At 34.8% G+C, this 16,992-nt stretch overlaps 3 protein-coding genes across 6 annotated transcripts in view; all 3 read left to right on the plus strand.

The window, feature by feature from the left end:
• Positions 1 to 16,992, plus strand: part of LOC140432574 (uncharacterized) — an 84,126-nt gene that overhangs the window by 27 nt on the left and 67,107 nt on the right. Inside the window, exon 1 of one of the 4 annotated variants that reach the window (XM_072520569.1) lies at positions 96 to 157. The exons of 1 other annotated variant lie outside the window; for it this stretch is intronic. The gene's annotated coding sequence lies outside the window, so the exon portion shown is untranslated. Of the gene's footprint in view, positions 1 to 95; positions 158 to 718; positions 822 to 16,992 lie in introns of those variants that run through there. 2 more of the 4 variants (XM_072520568.1, XM_072520567.1) reach the window with 2 other exon arrangements.
• Positions 11 to 13,701, plus strand: LOC140432573 (GPI ethanolamine phosphate transferase 1-like). The gene is made up of 2 exons (XM_072520566.1): positions 11 to 134; positions 10,904 to 13,701. Exon 2 carries the CDS (start codon positions 10,918 to 10,920, stop codon positions 13,579 to 13,581), a length of 2,664 nt encoding a protein of 887 aa, XP_072376667.1. The 5' UTR covers positions 11 to 134; positions 10,904 to 10,917; the 3' UTR covers positions 13,582 to 13,701.
• On the plus strand, positions 5,977 to 6,587 carry LOC140436356 (uncharacterized). The gene is made up of 2 exons (XM_072525092.1): positions 5,977 to 6,179; positions 6,335 to 6,587. The coding sequence occupies exons 1-2, from the start codon at positions 5,977 to 5,979 to the stop codon at positions 6,585 to 6,587; spliced, it is 456 nt and encodes a 151-aa protein (XP_072381193.1).

Here is a 16,992-nt window from a genome sequence, read left to right on the forward strand (position 1 = left end):
TAGTGAATATATTTTGACCTTGGTACCAGACAATTTAATAATTGTGCTAGAGATGATAAGCGATATCTAAAAAATAGTGTTATGTTTTTTGTAACATTACAAATTTATATTAATCATAATCAATAATCAAAGCGGTAAGCTACTTATTTTATTTTATGTAGGTATTTTGATGTTTACGCTACTCTAAATAATAATTACAAAATCTAGGTATCGAGGTACATGAGATTTGCCAATATTGTAGTTGTCCTTGTTTTTATGCAAATTTTATCTTATGTATTCATTCATAATCGAATTACATTCACGGTTCCAAAAGATACCTATTAACTTTTCTTTTATATTAATTATAGCGGTTCAGTCTTATAATTAAACATTATGGTTATGTATATATTTAATAATATAATGATTTAATAATTATTATTATTTATAATAATTAATACCGATTTCCACATTATAAAAGTGTTATAAGCTTCGAAACTGGCCTAACTTTTTCCTAAAGAAATAAGATGTTGTCAATTTTATACAATGTCTCAAAAGCGACAGTTAAAAGTTTTATCTACGCTTAAAACTTCAGTTACGTAAATACATTTGGGAGATATTATAACTTAGATAAATCTTTGATAAATGTATTTAACAATTCTATTTAAAAACATGCTTATTTTCATTATGAAACAGCCGAAATACTATGAACATTATACCACAATTATTTTAATTTACAAAAATTTGACAACCGCGCAAAGAGGTTCTAATGACAGTCAAAAGTGAGGTTATAAGTCAGAAATAGTTAATTCTATATTCTTTTAAAATTTTAAAAAGTAATGCAGGTAAGTTATGAATTAGATTAATATGATTACATTTATTAAACAGCACCATATTGTAACTATAACATCGTTTAGTGATTGACAACGGCATAATCATTTTAATGTTGTGGCTAAAGGTCTGGTCTTACTGTTACATCCCTTCTGCATTTGTTAATTATTGATTTTTCAAACAGATATGGGTTTTCTGGTTCATTGTTATTCCCTATTTACCGTTTTTAGTTCAGCAATATGTTTCTTAGTATTATTATGTCTCAAATTGTTAGTTATATTTGGGTTATTGTCAATAGAACTAAACACAGTGTTATTTACTTCTTATTTGAAATAGTTACATCCTTCCTCTAATTCTTGCAATTTACAACTAATTATTTAAATGTTACCTGCTTACCATACTAGCTACAAACCTTTTCATATGTTATATTTCATCTGAAAGTTGATTTTCATCCCTACTTTGTTTGAAATCTTTTACTTACTATGATTTAATTAGTTTGTTTGTTATTAACAGCAATATTTTTTGTATTAGTAGTATTAATACAGAAGTATCTCTTACGATACGATAAAAAAATTTGTATCCTATCCAAATTTGATGGAGAGCTGATATTAACAACTTTGACATTGCATACTACAATCAAATTACTCAAATTTTACATTAAATCAAATCTTCTGTAATCTTGATTTCTTCTTTCTTATGTTTGAGAGTCAAGTATGTTTTCCACATTTGTTAATTGAATAATCTTTTTGTAGTTAGTGGGATTTTTATTTGTAGATCTCATAAATTTTACTCTTATATTTTCCCCTTATCTTATTCTTAGTATTTAAGACAGTATATGTTGTAGGAGCATGATTTGTTGATCTTTGTATTTAAACTGGTTTAATTATATGTAGAGACGTCTTGTCTTTGTTCAGATTTAAGTTTGTACATATCTATGCATGACTAATGATAGCAAACAAGCTTGAAATGACGATAGTATGCTGGTGTTTACCAATATAAAGATAAGGGTGAAAAATCATGCCCCTATGACATCCTGTCTCAAATATATCTAAAAGCTGCAGAATGCAGCTGAAAGATATGTTTTGTATAACAAGGGTATACTGTGAAAAGTGACCAATTCAAGTTTTTAACAATTCAACTTCACTGTCCTAATGGTAACATTTATGGGAAGTCTATCACTGCCAACTCTATTTTAATATTAAAATAACATATATTTTCGAATCACATTTGATTCATGCACATAGTATGAGGCCATGAGGGACACATTTAGATTTTTGAATCATATATAATTCATTAGACTGAAGTTAAAGTAACCACTTTTTGAATTATACCGAGGATATGTATATACCTATACTTCAATAAGTCAAAAATTGTGAGTACAACATCTACAATAATATAGTATGAGATAGAACATCTTGATTGCACATTCCATAAACTGGAAAAATTTTCTTATTATGTACATCCAAATTTAATTGATAAACATATAGGTGAGAAGACGTTTAGTGAAGACCTAATGGATTTTGATTTGATGAAAAAACATTAAAAATTAGGTGTCTTGCCTTGGAAGCATATCATAAGCAGCTTGTATGAATATAGTGATTGTGAAAACATGATAAATAATAGCTACGAAAAATATGACAATGTAAACCATTTTGTACCATATACTTCCGATTTTATGTTTATACCCGAGAATTCCCATTTACAGATTTCAAATGTGGTTATGGTTAAATATTAATATCAGAATGATAAATTGACAAAATCTGAATCTCATGGAGCATATCTAAGACAAAATACAAAAATGCATTCAAAGGCTTGAAAATATCTGAGGAACTATAGTTTACTATTTTGGGAGAATGATAAATATTGAACCACAATTTAATACCTCTATGTGGATATCTTCACCAATATAGTGTAAAATCTGTACAACATGCAATTAACTTAATGTCATATTTCATTAAGAGATTGTCAATTTAAACTGTCACAATTTTAATATAACAAGAAATGTTCTGATGTCAAGTTTTATTATAAAGAAGGGAGTCTGCTTTGGAACAAAATGTGGACTCAGATGTGTGACATAAGAAACCTCATCTTAGATGTACAGATATATTCAATAGCGGCTTGAAGTCGAATATTCGACCCATTGACAGTGATTGGGATACAGACCAAGGATATAAAATATCGTAAATTGTCAAAAGTACCCAGAATTAGCGATTAGTCAATAGAATGTTAGATGAAACATCTTCTTGTAAAGCCTATCTGCTTCAGATGTTTGCCCCCATCATGGAAATATGTATTTTGCACAAGAAACATATCAGGAGGGAATGATTCCAGATTGAGGTCTGTAAGTCCTGGAAATAATTCATGATAATCTTCAATATACAGATAATTGTAAAAAAATTAAGTGTTTGTGGTTTTTTGAACAACATATTATCAAATTAAATATTTCACTCTTCATGGTATATTATAATGATCTTCAATTTTTAGTTTTTTACCTTAGTTCACAATATTATTCTGAATTCCATTTGTGTAGTCCTAATATCAAATTCTAAAAATATACATTATATATAATACACGATACTGCTCTGCAGGAGTTAAGGTACTATTTCTGTCTAGATTGCTAAAAAATGACATATTTTCAACATTTTTTTTGGATCTTCTTTATTATATGTGGCAAATAAACTTATTTTATATTATTATACAACTTTTAAAGAGTACAAAAAATATTTTTTTTTTTCGCTGTTCCTGTATTTTAAAGATGGCGCCAAAAATTTGTCATCCAAAAATTACTGCTCCATGACAGACAATTAATCTCTGAAACGGCAAATTTCAATTTGAAAGAAAGGGTCAATTTATAAGCCCTCGACTTTCTTATAAAGGATGAAAATTTTCAAGCGGCTTTCCAAGCAGTATCTTGCAGATTGTGAATCATTTTAACTGAGATTAACAGGTTGTGTTTGTAAAGTTCTGTGATTATAACACGCAGAATTGTTAGTTCTATAATAAAAAGCGATATTAATAAGTGAATTTGTGAAGTAAAAATGTCAAAAGTCTAATTTACTCTTGTGAAATTAAGTGTCATTTAACCGTGCCAATGAAAACTTTAGTGTTAAATGTACATGATGCTCTTGTACATGAACATTTTATAAGTACTGTTCGGAATATAGTTTTTAAGTGTTCAGATATGACCGGAGTTGGAGAAGCAACTGTTTATAGACTTTTAAAGCAACAAAAGAGTGGAAGCATTACAGAAGCACCTAAAACGTCAACAGGGAGGAATCCCATTTATATAGAGGATACTGTGAAACAACCGATTCGAAAAAACGTTTTATTTCCAAGATTCCTACTTCGGATAAACAACATTTCAGTTACTCGTTTGGTATTCCGTCTTTACCTGCTGCTTTTCTGTTCTTCAGGTTTTCAAGTATTTTCCAAACTTCCTGTACATTTATATTAAGTTCTTCATTTGTGGTAATTTCTAGTGTTTCCGGTTCTAGCATCGTTTTTATTCCGGTTATTTTATTTCCGGTTTTATCCGTCGGATAAACTTTTAGTAGACATTAGTGAAGACGAATCTTTGCCAAACATTAAAACAGATAAATTGTGGAAAACTTTACGTGAATTAGGATTCATTTATGAGAATAACAATAGAAAATCTGCGCTCATAGAGAAAGAAGAAATTATTTGTTGGAGGAGGCAATCATCATCATCATCACTGGCTCGACAACCCTTTTTGGGTCTTGGCCTGTTCCAGGGTTCTTCTCCATTCTGATCTGTTTCGTGCTTTTTTCTCCAGTTTTTTATTTTTAAGGTTGTTATATCATTTTCTATTTGTTCTAAGTATCTCAGCTTCGGTCTTCCTCTTGTTCTTTTTCCTACTGGCATCTGTTTGAATATTTTGTTTGGTATTTCGCCTTCTTCCATTCTTTCTACATGTCCTATCCAACGCAGCCGTCCTATTTTAATGAATGTTATAATATCCGGATCCTGGTATATTTTGTATAGTTCAGAGTTGTATCTTTTTCGCCATATTCCGTTTTCTTTTGTGCCCCTATATATGTGTCGCAAGATTTTTCTTTCGAAGGTGGCTAACAACGTTTCCTCTCTTTTAGTGAGTGTCCAGGTTTCTGAGCCGTATGTGAGTACTGGTCTTATTAGGATTTTATATATTTGGCATTTTGTTTTTCTTGCGACGTTATCTGATCTTAGTTGCCTAATTAAGCCATGGTAACATTTATTTGCAATAAATATTTGCCTCTTCACTTCCTCCGTAACGTTATTATCGGACGTGACTAGGGATCCCAAGTATATAAAGTTTTTTACCCCCTCAATGTTGTATTCTCGTATTGTTATATTTTGTGGCTGCCTTATTTCTGCGTTTTTACTTACCTGCATATATTTTGTTTTGGTCTGATTGATTTTAAGACCACTATTTTGTGCAGCTCGTTCTATTTGGTTGTATGCCTCTATCATTTCTCTTCTTGATCATGCGATTATGTCAACATCATCTGCAAATGCTAGTATTTGCACGCTTTTATTAATGATTGTTCCTCGTGTATTGACTGTTGTGTCCCTCAGTATTTTCTCGAGTACGATGTTGAACAAGATGCATGATAGAGCGTCTCCCTGGCGTAGTCCCTTTTTCACATCTATTGTTTCCGTGCTAATTCATTTTGTATCCGGATTCTACTTTCTACTTTTAGAGATTCTTTTATCAGTTCTATTAGTTTTGTTGGTATATTAAATTCTTTCATTGCTTTTATTAAGAATTCTCGGTTTATATTGTCATATGCGCTTTCAAAGTCTATGAAGAGATGATGTGTGTCGATGTTATATTCACTTGTTTTTTCGAGGATCTGTCGCAGAACAAATATCTGGTCTCTTGTTGATTTCTGTCTACAGAAGCCACTTTGGTATTTGCCAATTTGGAGGAGGCAATATTTAATGGAAATTCGAAAATTGAGGAGAAAAGGCAAAAATATTTTTTATTTAGACGAAACATGGATAAATGTAGGGGATTTTGCAAAAAAAAGTTTGGCAAGATAAACTGGTTATAAATGCCAAGGGTAAAGTCGCCGATTAATTATCACTCATATTGGAGGATATAAAGAATTTGTTGATGGAGGCTTGATAGATTTTATTTTAAATTTTACGAACGACTACCATGTAGAAATGACTGCTGATGTTTTTGAGGAATATTTCAGTCAAATGATAGATTTATTATCGACCAATTCTGTAATAGTCATGAACAATGCAGGTTACAATTCAAGATTAAAGGAACCGTTACCTAGCATTAAATGGAGAAAGCAAGAACTCTTGGATTGGCTAATAGGCAAAGAAATAGTAGTGCCAGCAGAAGGTTTACTCAAAAAAGAGTAATTGCAGCTATGCAAACAATATTCACCAAAATTTTAAGATTTATAGTGTGTTGATGAAAAAGCAAAAGAACATGGAGTTAAAGTGTTGCGATTAGCACCTTATCACTGTGTGAACTTAACCCCATAGAACTAATCTGGTCTCAAATGAACAGATATGTCGCGAGAAATAATACAACATTTAAACTTCAAGATGTTCGTCAACTATTATCTGACTCCATATCAAAAATTTCATCTGACAATTGGCAAAAAGCTGTAGGACGCGTCATAGCAGAGAAAGAAACATTCTGGAAACTCGATATGTTAGTAAAGGAAACAATAGAACCAATTATTATTTCTGTGGGAGATAAAGAAACTGATGATGATGATGATACCTCCCTATCGGAAGAAGACAACTTATGTATTTAGAAATGTAATGATATATTTATATTACTAATTATATTTTTATAACAGAGAAACACATTATACAACAGAGAGGCACATCTAAAGAAGGCACTACCAAAAGAGACATCGAAAACAGAACGCAGCAGGGAAAAAAAGCGGTAAACATTCTAAACTCTCTACTATGGTCTAAAGATATTAGACAAGAAACGAAATTGATAATCTATCGAACCTTGGTAGAGCCTATTATGACTTATGGGGCAGAAGTTTGGCAGATCACGAAAAAAGATAGAAAAAGAATAGAAGTAGTAGAAATGGATTTTCTAAGGAGAGCGTTTGGTGTATCCCAAAAAGATCATATCAGGACAAATACTGTATATTCCAGTGTAGACAGAATTGAAATGGGACAACTAGTGTGATATGGTCACGTGAAGCGAATGAATGAAGATAGATGGCCAAAGAACGCTTTAAATTACATACCACCAGACCAAATTCATTCGTCCATTTCAGACCAAAAGGAGCCACAACAGACAACATATTCATACTTAAAACAATTCAAGAGAACGCTTATGAATACGACAGAACTATATATGTATATAGACTTTAAACAAGCTTTGATAGTGTGAAAAGGGACAAAATGCTGGAAGACCTCCGAAATCTAGGTATACCAAAAAATATATCGCCTTATAAAAATGACGTTGCAGGGTTCAAAAGCCGCAGTTAGAGTAGATGGAGATCTGTCTCCCCTGTTTGACATCCACATGGGGTTGAGACGGGGAGACGCACTTTCAACCATGCTGTTCAACCTAGTTCTTGAAGCAGTCATCAGAAAAACCAATGTAACTGGCCATATAAATACCAAAACAGTACAAATTACTGCATATGCAGACTATGTCGCCATTATTAGTAATGGAAACGTTCAAGGAAATTAATCCTGAAGCACAAAAAAGAGGGCTTAAAATAAACGAAACAAAAACTAAGTACATGACATAATATAGCAATAGACAACTATACTATTGAACGTGTGGATGCCTTCACATATCTGGGCACAGAAATCAATCAGAAGAATTCCAGTGGAGATCGTACATACTATGCTAATAAAAGATTGATGATATCGAAATTATTAGACAAAAGAACCAAAATGACTATCCACAGAACCTTGATTAGACCCGTAGTAACCTATGGTTTTGAAACCTGGGTAATGACGAAAAAAGAGGAAGCCCAACTCAGGACATTCTATAGAAAGATACTGAGAAAAGTATATGACCCGGTGCAAGAGGAAGACGGCACATGGAGAATCAGGAGAAAAGACGAGGTTAATGAAATGAATGAAGGGTATGACACTGTAAGATTTGTGAAAAGTAAAAGACTGTCATGGCTGGGACATGCTCAGCGACAAGAAGACACAAAAACGACAAAGAAGCTGTTACAGTGGAAGCCGGTAGGAAGACGGAAAAAAGGAAGGCCCAGCACGAGATGGTTTGTTGACCTGGAGACGACCTGAAAACCATGAATATAAGACAATGGAGGAGAAGGGCCCAAGATAGATCCGAATGGAAGGACATAGCCAGACAGGCAAAGACCCATCCAGGGTTATGATGCCAAAAGAAGAAGAACAATTATATTTTTATAAAAATTAATGTGGGTACCTAATATTGACATTTTAGTTTTTTTATATTAAAGTAATTGTATGTTCTCCGTCACTGAGGCGTTTAGTTATTGCTTAATTCCTTATGATGTAATGTATTTGAGGTTTGTCGGGATAGTCATATTAAAACCGAGTGAAAATTCATATAAGAAGGTATCAATTATTACGTCTTTTCTGCATTTACTAACCCTCTATTTAGACCTTTGCTATAAAATTTGGGCTATCAATAATTTTCAAATGTACTATAGATCCGTAAATTAACTGTCCACCAGTTTTAAAAACGTAGTTTTTCTCAAAATCTTTAATCTCCGGATCTAATCGGTCGATTTTAGTAAACCTTGATGCACTTTGTTTGTTTTGGTTTTCTCGACGATAGTTTACTACAATTTGACCAAAAAATAATAGTAATAAAATTTTTTTTGACTGAAAATAGTCGAAAAAATGTTTGTTTGAATTTTTTCAAATATCCGCCATTTTTTTTTGTCAAGAATTGTCAATTTTTCTGGCACTTCTTTTTGAAAACCCTTCTCGAATTATATGTTTCAGATTTGCCATTTCAGAAATTATTTGTCTCGCATGGAGTATTTTTAGCAAACAGGAACAATGGGAAAAAATTTTTAATCTTCAAAAGTTGTATAATATAAAAAAGTAGTTTAATTGCCATAATTATATATAATAAAAAATAAGATTGTAGAAAATGTGTCATTTTTTTAGTATTCTAGACGGTAATAGCACAGAATAAATAACAATCAGAATGCCCATTCTCAGATGCTTTGAAGTATGTCAGCACGCGATCGCCATATTTTAAACTAGCGGTTCTCAACCTTTTAGCACTGGCGCCCCCTTTGAACACTGAAGATAGCTCACGCCTCCCCTCCAGTCAATAATTGGTTGGTTCAAGTTAGAACAGTGAAATTGTGAAACTGACGATGCTAACTCTACGTTAGCAAAAGCTGGGATGCAAAATAAAAATCCAGATATATTTACATAAATACGAAAGTTTATTTGATGTCTCGTTAAACTTAACATTGTTTATTTATTTGAGAAAAAGAATAATCAAAAAATCAAATACGCATATAAAGTTGAAAGTCTTATATGAGTGTTTTTGCACTTTCAATGAGAGGGTTGGCATTGACAAGTTTTTCGATATTCGGTTGAAACTGTGTCAGAGCACACCTCAAGTCACTTTCAACGTCCAGCCTTGAACGGTATTTTGATTTTATATACGCCAATTCAGAAAAACCATATTCGCAAAGATATGTAGATGAAAACTGGACTAATAACTTCGCAGATACTAAAGCCACTTCTGGGTAAACAGAAAAGTAGGTTAACCAAAATTCTTCCAAGTCCATGTTTGCAAAATCTGCTTTTGCTTGTGAATCACATTTTAGGTCAATTGCCTGCTCTTGAAGGTTAACTGGAAGAATGTCAACTTCGATATGAAAAGGATCTCTTGTCAACTTAAATTCCCAGTTTTCCGAGCTAACATCAGGAAAGTTTTTTCGAATTTGATTTTTCAGTTCTTCCAAATGCCGTGATATGACGTCTTTTTAATCCGAAACTAGATGTAGTGGAAGGGTTTGAATATCATCGAGGAGGTCGTTCAGTTTAGGAAAAGAGGAAAAGTTTGGCTTGGAACTGTGAAGTCGGCGTTGCCAAAGCGATATTTTTTCTATAAACCCCTTAATTACATCATAAGTGTTTAATATGTTTAAGATAAGAAGCTTCAGATTCAGGACATTGAGTGTCTCAAAAAAATCAGACAAATAAGCCAAGTAAAAGATATTTTTATCATCTGTAAATCTTCTGTGAAGATCTTCTTGTACTCAATCTTGTGATTGAACACTATTAAATAATTCACAAACAATCACTCTGTTATTAAATAACGATTACACTGATTGCTACAAACAGCACACACACACGCTGTCGACTGAGACTGACGCGTGAGACGGAGTCACTGAACTGGAGCCAGGAGTGCTTGCAATAAAGTGTTGGTAAATATACTTTGCGCTCCTACGATGTTGCCATACACAAGACTGTCGTATTTAACTCAGGTTGTGTATTTGATTAAAACGATTTTAATCACGTTTAACTAAAGAAATATTTCTAAACAAAATAAAAATACGAAATACAAAATACGAGTATTTTGTTTTTTAACAAAATATATATTTTTTTAATTTTCATTTTTTTTCTTTGTACCCTCACGCCTCTCCTGAAATTCTCTCATGCCCCCCAGGGCGTTCCCAGTTCCCAGTTGAGAACCACTGTTTTAAACGGAAACATAGACTCGGATTGAGAGATTTGTGACAAGCTACGTCAGAACTATAATTTAAATTTTTAGAGGTTAATAATTTAGTAAATTTGAAATAATTCAATCTATTCTTCAACTAAAAGTACGAATAAATTAGTGCATATTATGTCTGGTTGCCGTAAATAAATTAAACCGGGTTAATTTTTCTATGCACACCAGATAAAATGTCACTGAACAGCACTGGTTCCGTTTAAAACATGGCTGATTCCGTCTGCGCAAACGAGGTGCGCGTACTTATCTTGACAAGCAGAGTGGGCATTCGGATTGTTTATTATTCTGTGGTAATAGTACCTTAAAAGAAAAATATTTATGACCAATATTGCATTAGTTTAGTTTCTTAGTCCAAAAATATTGTGGAAGATGAAACAAACTTTCATTTTGTAGATGCCAATTCCATAATGGAGGAGGAATCTGAAGCTGATGAAAAAAATAAAAAATATACAATTATAGTGTCTGGTCTCGTTATACACTTTCTTCTCCTTCTCGCAGTGTTTGACGTGTATTTTGCCAGTCCTCTAGACAATGGAATGTCACCGATTAGAAGTACCTCTAATCCGCCGGCTAAGAGATTAGTGTTGTTTGTTGCAGATGGATTGAGAGCAGAAGCTATTTTTGGTGAAGAAAAAGAAGAACTGATTCCTTTTTTGACGGATAAGTCAAAAAATGTAGGGAGCTGGGGTGTTGCGCATACAAGGGTACCGACAGAGTCCAGACCAGGTCATGTGGCTATGTTAGCTGGAATATATGAAGATCCTAGTGCTATTTTAAAGGGTTGGAAATCTAATCCTGTTAATTTTGATTCTGTGATTAACCAAAGTACTAATGCTTGGGCTTGGGGAAGTCCTGATATAGTTAAAATATTCAATAAAGACAAATTATCTAAAATACACATATCTTCTTATGATGCACAAATAGAAGATTTTGGCAAACAGGATACAGGTATATTAGATACTTGGGTATTCGAAAAAGTCAATGTTTTTTTGAAGAACGAAGTAAAAAGTTGCACACCAGACTGTGATCAATATTTTACAAGCGGTAACACATTTTTTCTGCATTTGCTGGGAATTGATACTGCTGGACATGGCTACAAACCACATTCCAAAGAATATAAAGATAATATTAGATTAGTTGATAGGAATATTGCAATTATTACGGAATTATTTAATAATGTTTACCAAGATGGTTTGACGGCTTTTGTCTTCACTGCTGATCATGGAATGACAGATTGGGGATCTCATGGTGCTGGAACTGACCATGAAACTGAAGTACCTGTCATAGCATGGGGGGCAGGAATTGAGAAAAACGACAAACGTCAAGACATTAATCAAATTGATTTAGCTCCTATGTTAGCATCACTTATTGGAATACATATTCCTATAAACTCCTTAGGAATTTTACCAGTAAATTATATTAATTCTAGTCAAGAAAATAAAGCACAAATGATGAAGTCAAATGTATTAGAGTTGTTTGAAATATATAATCGAAAAAAATTAAGAACCAAAAGTGGTGCTTTATTTTATATACCTTTTAAGTATGACGAATTTATAAATGAAAAGTTACAGCAGCTGCAAAGTCTTAATACTGAATCCCAAACTGACTATCTCATTTTTGAGTGTCAAAATCTTATCAAAGTATTAATATCAGGAGTAAATTATTATCATAACTATTATCAGTACCCTGTGTTATTGACTGTGAGTTTGGGATTCATACTGTGGGTCATATTCTTGTGTTTATCTGTTTTTGGTATAAAAAGAAGAAAGGTTACTAACAAAACCTTAGACTTAATTGTATTTCTTTTAGTGATAGGAACAACATTTTTATGTGCCAAAAGTCAGTTTAGCTATACCTACTATTTATATTTTAATTTTCCAATTTTAGTGTTCTTTTTGCTTCTTAAAGATAGGGAGTTTGATAAGTTTCCTCTGCAACTGACATATACCAACATTGTACAAGTGGTTTATTACATCATAGGCATAGAACTGATGGTCTATGGCTTTTACAATAGATTATCGTTTAGTGTTATAATGATTTTGATAGCTAGCTGGATTAACATTTCCAAATCTCTTAGAACCAGTTCTTCCTATGCTGAAAAAACTACTTGGGTGGTGTGTAGTATAATCTTAGCAATCTTTCCATGTCTACCTGTTATGAGAACTTCCTTTAATCTTCCGATTTACATTGCCGGTTATGTAGGATACTTAATGATATTTATAAAAATGTATTTTTATGATCTTAACCGTTATAGTCAACTTAGCAGTCTTCAATTACATTATCGAATATATTTACTCCAGTTTTTCTTTTTGCAAATAGCAGCAGTGTATGTATTACTGATAGAATTCGAATATATACCTTCTGATTCTATACTCAAAGGTGTTTCGTGGGTTATATTTATTTTTCCAATTTTAGTAATACCGTTGACTGACAAATATGTTGCTCTTCGACTTGTAGCTACAGTTTTTGGTTTTGCGCCCTTCTATTTGATGGTGTCACCCAATTATGAAGTATTATTTTCTGTATTTTATATACTATTACTTTATACATGGCTTTTGATAGAAAGCAAGACATTCAAGTATGAGTCGTCTCATAAACTTATTTACTTTATGCGGTTTGAACATTACAAAAGCGAAAGTTCTGTCAATACTGATGACTTTCGGAGAGCTTTCCTATTTGTGGTATTTATTTTTGTAGGATTCTTTGGTACGGGCAATATCGCTAGTATGAATTCGTTTGATCCAATGTGGGTTAGAGCTTTCCTTACAGTGTTCAGTCCCTTTAAAATGATGGGTTTGATTCTTCTCAAATTTATTGTGCCATTTATTTTTACTTGCAGTATTTTTAGAGCCATAAACGAAGTGGGAAAACAGAACGTTATGAATATATTTTGTATTATACTAATTTTTTCGGATCTAATGGTTTTGCAGTTTTTATATTTAATAACTAATGTTGGTTCTTGGTTAGATATCGGCACAAGTTTATCGCATTTTATTATTATGGACAGTTTTGTTACGATGTTGCTATTGTTATATGGATTTGCGTATTGGCTAATGAGTATAAAGTACTGATAACTGTGTATTATGCTGCGAACAAATAGTACTGAGAGACAGAATTCTTTATGTATTTGATAGATATTTTTTATTGTATAATTGTTTGTATTTATAGCCTACAAATAAAGTATAAACATATTAATTTGTTTTATTAAATAATACTTTTCCTGTATGCATGACCACACCTTATTAAATTTTGTGCGTGTTATGCGTATTTCCGAATACTCTTTCCTCTTATTTTCTTCTTTATTCTTGTATGTAGGCTTTAAAGCCTGTTTCTTCTTCAATATTAGCCCCCTAAATTGTTTAAATTGTCGCACCATCGTTTTCTTGGTGTGCCAATACTTCTTCGTCCGTTTGGTGACTTATCTCGTGCTATTCGTTCCTATCTTCTGCCATTCTACTAATGTGTTCGTTTCACTCCTGTTTTGGTTTTCTCACCCATCCATTTATGTCTTCTACATTGCATGCTCTTCTTATGTTTTCGCTTTTCTCCCTATCCAACAGTCTTTTCCCTGATATTCGTCGGAGTACCTTCATCTCTGTCGTTTCTAGTAGTCGTCTCGTTTTAGATGTGTAGGTCATGTCTACGCCGTGTATGTTAATATTGGTCTAATTGCTGCTTTATAGATTATTGTCTTTGTGTCTTGTCTTAGGTGTTTGTTCTTCCAGATTGTGTCATTAAGAGATCTCGTTTCTGAGAGACCAGACAGTAGAAGATCATTAGGCCGTCCCAGAGAAAGATGGAAGGATTATGTTGAAGCTGATTTATCTAGGATTGGGGTGCAACAATGGGAAATAAAAGCACTAGATCGTAGAAGATGGAGGGCTATAGTGGATGCAGCGAAGATGGCTGCTTATAAGCTGGCGCTTATATTAAATTGGTGCAGCATACGTTGTAAATCATCTTCACTTTGAGAGAGTAGTACTGCGTCGACTGCTCCCTTAAAATAAGTAGAATTGATGTGTGAGGGAGACGCTCACAGGCGTGCAACTTCGTTAAAATAGAAGACGCATTTCACGGCTGTTTAAGGCAGAATAAAAAATTAGTTTGTCGGTAAAGAGATTTTTTTCGACTTTTATGAGGGGTGGTCCCAATGTTCGAAATATACCCCGGTCCTAGAAGGTGAACAGAACCGCCTTCCAGCCTCGGTTATGCAAGATTAGTCCAGCGTAACCTCGATAATATTCGAGAGCGCACGCAGGGGTTGTTCGGACACCATCGCCGTCAACGCCAGAGACCTACCTGCTAAAAAAATCCCTTCCTTGGCGGTAAATTACCGGCCGGATCGTCCAGATTGGGACGCAACATCAGCATGGCATTCATTCACGATCTCCCATTCACGCACAATTCTCACACACTTTCTCACTACGACTGAATTCTACTCTCCCTGTTCATGTTCAATCTCGCACCTTCACATTCTGCCTTATCTTCTTGCTTGCTCCTAGGCACCCTGCTTTCCTTCTGGTCGCATTTCTTCTTGTTCCTTTCTCTCCAATGTTCTCCTTACATATCTCTGAACTGCTCTCCACCGATTTGACGACCTACCTTCAGAAGTATTATTTTCACCAGTTCCGTGACTGATTGCACCCTACTTCCTAGCTCTCTCTTTCAAGCAGGCTCCTCTCATCTATCCATCTATCGCATACCAATAGACGTATGTGAGACAGTGTCCGATATTTCACAGTACAGGCATTCGTCATTTTCAGCCTTTTCAAATCGGTAATGGTATGCCCTGAAGCAACGACGTCCTGTGAGCATCTGCGTCAGGAAGTAATTCAAACGCCGATGTCCCCAGTTCATCTATCTTCTCAGATTAGGAATTAGCGACTTCGTCAATTGCGCCACCCTTCTTATCTCGTCCCATTCCTCTTGCTACACCATTATGGACTGGTGTAGACTCTTTCTTCTTTTTTTAAACGTTCTGCTGCTACGTCTTCATTTCTTCTCTCGTATATTCTTCCTCTTTCCTTCACTAGCACGTGCATCGAAATATACCTGGTCATAACTCTCAGTGCATCGAGTGAGCTGCTTTCTGTACGCTTTTGTTAAAGCTGCAATACTCCAGACAGGCGCAGCGTAGAGGACGATTGATTGCACAACAAAATAAAGGGCCCTCCGATGTTGGGCATGCTCCCCCCAGCGCGGCGGATCTTACCACAGCTCTTTGAGTCACCGCCTTTACGTGCTCCCCCCTCCTTTCGTTTTGACTCAGAGTCACCATAAATACCTCACGCATTTCTTTAGAACCAGTCTTTCCTGCACATTCGAAATATAGCCTCGGTCTTACCCGCAGCCAGTTCTAGCTCATGCATTTTCATCCATTACTCGACTTGGTCGCATGTACGCTGTGCACCAAAGATAAGGTCTTCCCTGTCGTTTGCCACTACCAGCATAGCGAGGTCGTCCGCAAATGCGAAAGGGGTTACACCGTATTGTTGGCTTACAATCCCGTCATATGCGTAGTTTCACAGCGTGGGTCCGTCACGTCAACCATCACTCTTTTTTTCTACAACAATTTTCCTATCTAGCAGATAGTCTGAGATCAAGTCATCAAGTGCCTCGGACACCATCTCTTGTAAAACCTTTATTACCTCTTTCCATTTTAATGTTTTGAAAGCGTTCCGGACGTCAACCAACAGTATGATTGCCCACCTCTAGTTAACCCCCTCCCTGCGCAACTCGCGGAAAACTTCCTCCACCGTGCTCCTATTGTTTCAGAAACCCTACTGCCTGGGTGACCGGCCACCTGACTCTTCAATCACTGTATTAATACGCCCTCTTAGAAGCTGCTCGTATAATTTACCTATTCACGACAGAAGGCAAACAGGTCGATACTTGTCTTCCCCCTTTGGGAGTAGCACGAGCCTCGAAATCTTCCAATTTGCCGGAAATCTATGAGTTTCAAGCAGTGCATTCATGTGTTTCAAAAGCCACGTCGGCTCCATACTGCCAATGCGTTTCACCGCTTCTGGTTGTATCCCAAGTCCCGGAGCCTTTCGTGTCTTTAGGGCACGAAACGCGTTGAGTCCGTCTACGGTAAAAGGTATAGCTCGCTCAGCTTCGGCGTCTCTTTGCACTCCATGCCAATGGCCGGATGGAAACAGCTCTCGGGTAACCTTAGTCTTCCTGTCCAGTGGCATCTCATACAAAGGTACAGCTTGAACTGGTTCATTACGATTTTGTACCCCTGGCCCCAAACGTCCTCATTCAACTTGTCACACAGTTCTCTCTAGTGCCTCTTCTTCTTGGCTCGGATTTTCCTGTTCAGTTCCTTCTTTCACGCATTGTACACTTTATCCGATCTGCTAGCTCCGGTTACTTCTCCTCTACCTCTTGCACTCCTCTTTTCATCGATCTCTTCGCACCACCAATAAGGCATTTTTCTTTTTTCATCTACCCCGTTTATGCAATTTCTCAGTCTATCT

Source organism: Diabrotica undecimpunctata, chromosome 1, assembly GCF_040954645.1.
Source record: "Diabrotica undecimpunctata isolate CICGRU chromosome 1, icDiaUnde3, whole genome shotgun sequence".
Taxonomy (NCBI): domain Eukaryota; kingdom Metazoa; phylum Arthropoda; class Insecta; order Coleoptera; family Chrysomelidae; genus Diabrotica; species Diabrotica undecimpunctata.

What these genes read in the sequence shown, in the direction of transcription:
- LOC140432573 (XM_072520566.1), top strand. Translation starts at nt 10,918, where the DNA reads ATGGAGGAGGAATCTGAAGCTGATGAAAAAAATAAAAAATATACAATT.
- LOC140436356 (XM_072525092.1), top strand. Translation starts at nt 5,977, where the DNA reads ATGACTGCTGATGTTTTTGAGGAATATTTCAGTCAAATGATAGATTTA. An exon ending in GAAGGTTTACTCAAAAAAGA is followed by an intron (nt 6,180 to 6,334) that starts GTAATTGCAGCT and finishes TCAAATGAACAG; the next exon opens with ATATGTCGCGAGAAATAATA.